The sequence below is a fragment of a genome, unplaced genomic scaffold, assembly GCF_019419815.1.
Source record: "Pyrus x bretschneideri cultivar Hongxiangsu unplaced genomic scaffold, Pyrus_bretschneideri_v1 Contig4, whole genome shotgun sequence".
In the NCBI taxonomy this organism is placed as follows: Eukaryota; Viridiplantae; Streptophyta; class Magnoliopsida; order Rosales; family Rosaceae; genus Pyrus; species Pyrus x bretschneideri.
In genome coordinates this window covers 13,358,004-13,360,643 of record NW_025999723.1, presented here as the reverse complement: position 1 = coordinate 13,360,643, position 2,640 = coordinate 13,358,004, and the positions used below count along the sequence as shown (strand labels likewise).

At 36.3% G+C, this 2,640-nt stretch overlaps 1 protein-coding gene across 1 annotated transcript; it reads right to left on the bottom strand.

Annotated features, from left to right (window-relative positions):
* Positions 1-503: 503 nt before the first annotated feature.
* LOC103941853 (probable WRKY transcription factor 24) lies at positions 504-2,288 on the bottom strand. Its single transcript, XM_009352049.3, has 2 exons — positions 1,655-2,288; positions 504-800 (listed from the first exon to the last, which is right to left on the bottom strand). Exons 1-2 carry the CDS (start codon positions 2,140-2,142, stop codon positions 623-625), a joined length of 666 nt encoding a protein of 221 aa, XP_009350324.2. The 5' UTR covers positions 2,143-2,288; the 3' UTR covers positions 504-622.
* Positions 2,289-2,640: the final 352 nt, after the last annotated feature.

Genomic DNA, 2,640 nt, shown 5'->3' with positions numbered 1-2,640 from the left:
TTAGTGTCTCATATTTTATACAACTTGCCAATGGGCAAGCTATAACTAGGTTTTAAACTCGCCATTCATGAGACTTTAACTCGAGACCTCCCAGTTACAAGTGGAGCAATTGTAACACTATTCACAAGCATATCATTTAGAAAGCAAGAATAAAAAAAGGAGTCTAAACATATGTATATCTAGTAACACAAAATATACAAAAGACTAAAGCCTAATGCATAACATATACTAATATTGATTCTGCAGGTACTTTGATCACATTTAATTTCTTTTTCTTGATCACATAGTCAACACTTAACGTGTACAATTTTTTTTGGGAAGTGTTATTGGCACTTCAAAAATCTCATTTTACACTCCTCACAAGTGTATGTTCTTTCCTAATATAGAAAGTTTGGAGTGTAGAATGAGATTTTTGGAGTGCTAATAACAATTCCCTTTTTTTTTTTTTTTTTTAATACAAGAGGATACTAAGGGAAGGGGACTTGAACACATGACTCAGAGTCTCGGATGCAAAGTAAACTTTCTTAACCCACTTGATCTACAAATCTCTCGCCAACTTGTGCAAAGGGTTAATATATAAGTACAAATGCCAATGAAAGATGACATATAGTGAACTTGTTAATTAAAACCTAGAGAGGAACTGCATTTGCTTCAGTAGAGGAGTTAGGGTTTCCATGAGTTTCTCGCAAGGATGATTGTGAATTCCTTCATACGTTGTCACGACGATGCTCGTGTCTTTAGACAGCCTCTGGACCTGTTTTTTCACATTGCATGTGTGATGTGTGCAGCGATAATAGCTCCTACAATACATAATTAATTGAGTAAATGCCCTAATAGTATCATTGTGCTTAACTAGCTGGACAAAAATAAACTACCCCAACATATAAATTTTTGAATCATTCACTGCATATATATTGTCACACAGTTATATATGGAGGGTCCTATCCTATATAATACACATAACCAAATAATTACAGGAGTTTTGGATTCAAGATGCTAGCTAGACAACCTCAAAGGTTGCTAGCTAGAACATAATGTACCTATATGATTGGTCCAATTAATGGCTTCTTCTTTATGGTATAAATTAGTCTAATTTCCCTAATCAATTTAATATTGGTATTTTAAACGACTTGGGAGCTCTTTTTTGTGGGAAAAATGTTTTGTTAGAATTGTATTTTCTACTAACAATATACTTTTTTGTCAGATTCATATTTTGCTATTAAAAGTACATATAGGATTCGGATTTTGAACTTTTGAAATTTTGGATCATAAATTTCTGATGACTTCAAATGACAAATACTCATGTACTCAATTTTCTTCTGGGGTCAGGCTTAGAAATGTTTTGCTATATTAAATATTATAGACAAACCCTAGTCATGCAAACAATTTGACTAAATAACTTGATTCCCTATGTTCATTAGAGAATTCACAAGTTCTGACAAATTAAGCAGCTAAAACGATGAATATATGCATTTCATACTTCGTTTATGTCTCAGATTCCCTTGATTCACTAGCCAGCGAAGTAACCAGTATTCATTATTTTCAAAATTTTGTTTGCTAGAATAATAAAATTTGTTCCCTAGCTATATTGATACATGGTATGAACAATGTGTTCATATTTATAATATTTATAAAGAAAAAATAATGAATAAACCTGGGATATGAGCTATTCTTGACGGCTTTCTGTCCATATTTTCTCCAGCGGTAGCCATCATCAAGAATATCATCCGTACTCCGAGTATGGAACGCAAACCTAGGTCGGCTTGCCGCTGCTTTTCTCATCCTACCCCCAGCTTTCCTTTTAATACCCACCTTTTCGTCCTGATCTGCAGCTTCACTAATAATAGTCCCAGCAGAGCCACTAATATTTTTGTCCACCATAGCCATAGGCTTAAAACTATTAATCTGATCATGACTAAGCCAGCCAGCCGCCTGAGTACCACCAGAGAGAAGGCTGACCCAATCAATGTCTAGAAGATCAGGTGGGTTGGTCATCAGTGAGGAGGATGAAGAGGGTGTGAAGAGATAGGGAGGAGGAAGAGGAGGGTTTTGGGGTGGCGGGGGCAACAAGAATGGTAACGATAAGGGCGGCAATTGGGAGGTTAATGGAGGTGGATTATGCTGTTGATGATGATCCTCCATTTATAATTAATAGGAGTGATCTGATTATAATTACTGAATAATCAGAATAATGATGTGAAAGTAAGCGAGAATGTTTGATGGAGGGAAGTATATACGAAGTCCTCTCCAGCGAGGTGGTGGAAGGTGAGAAGAAGTTGGACTGACGTACACGAACAAAGTTAGAGAGAGGGAGAGAGAGAGAGAGAGAGAGAGAGAGAGAGAGAGAGAGAGAGAAGTTGTTTGCTTAGGGTTGAATTAAATGAGAGGATGGTTTTAATTGCCGTTTTTGGTATAACCCTATGTTGTTTACCCTAGCTAGGGTAAAAGCTAAGGCCAACCACATCTCAACTACTTCTGTTCAACTGCAAATTTCAAGTACAAAAGGTGACGTGCCTCAATATGCATAACGTTATCATCAATGCATGGATTTGCATGCATCTCTCTCTCTCTTTCGGATCTTCACCTACAAGATTCACGGGATAGGTATTTCTGTAATAGTTTAATATATTGAGAACTGTA

Bases quoted from the DNA above. Each gene is read 5' to 3' on its own strand.
- LOC103941853 (XM_009352049.3), bottom strand. From the start codon at position 2,142: ATGGAGGATCATCATCAACAGCATAATCCACCTCCATTAACCTCCCAA. The intron at 801-1,654 runs GTTTATTCATTA...TATGTATTGTAG, and splicing joins AAGAATAGCTCATATCCCAG to GAGCTATTATCGCTGCACAC.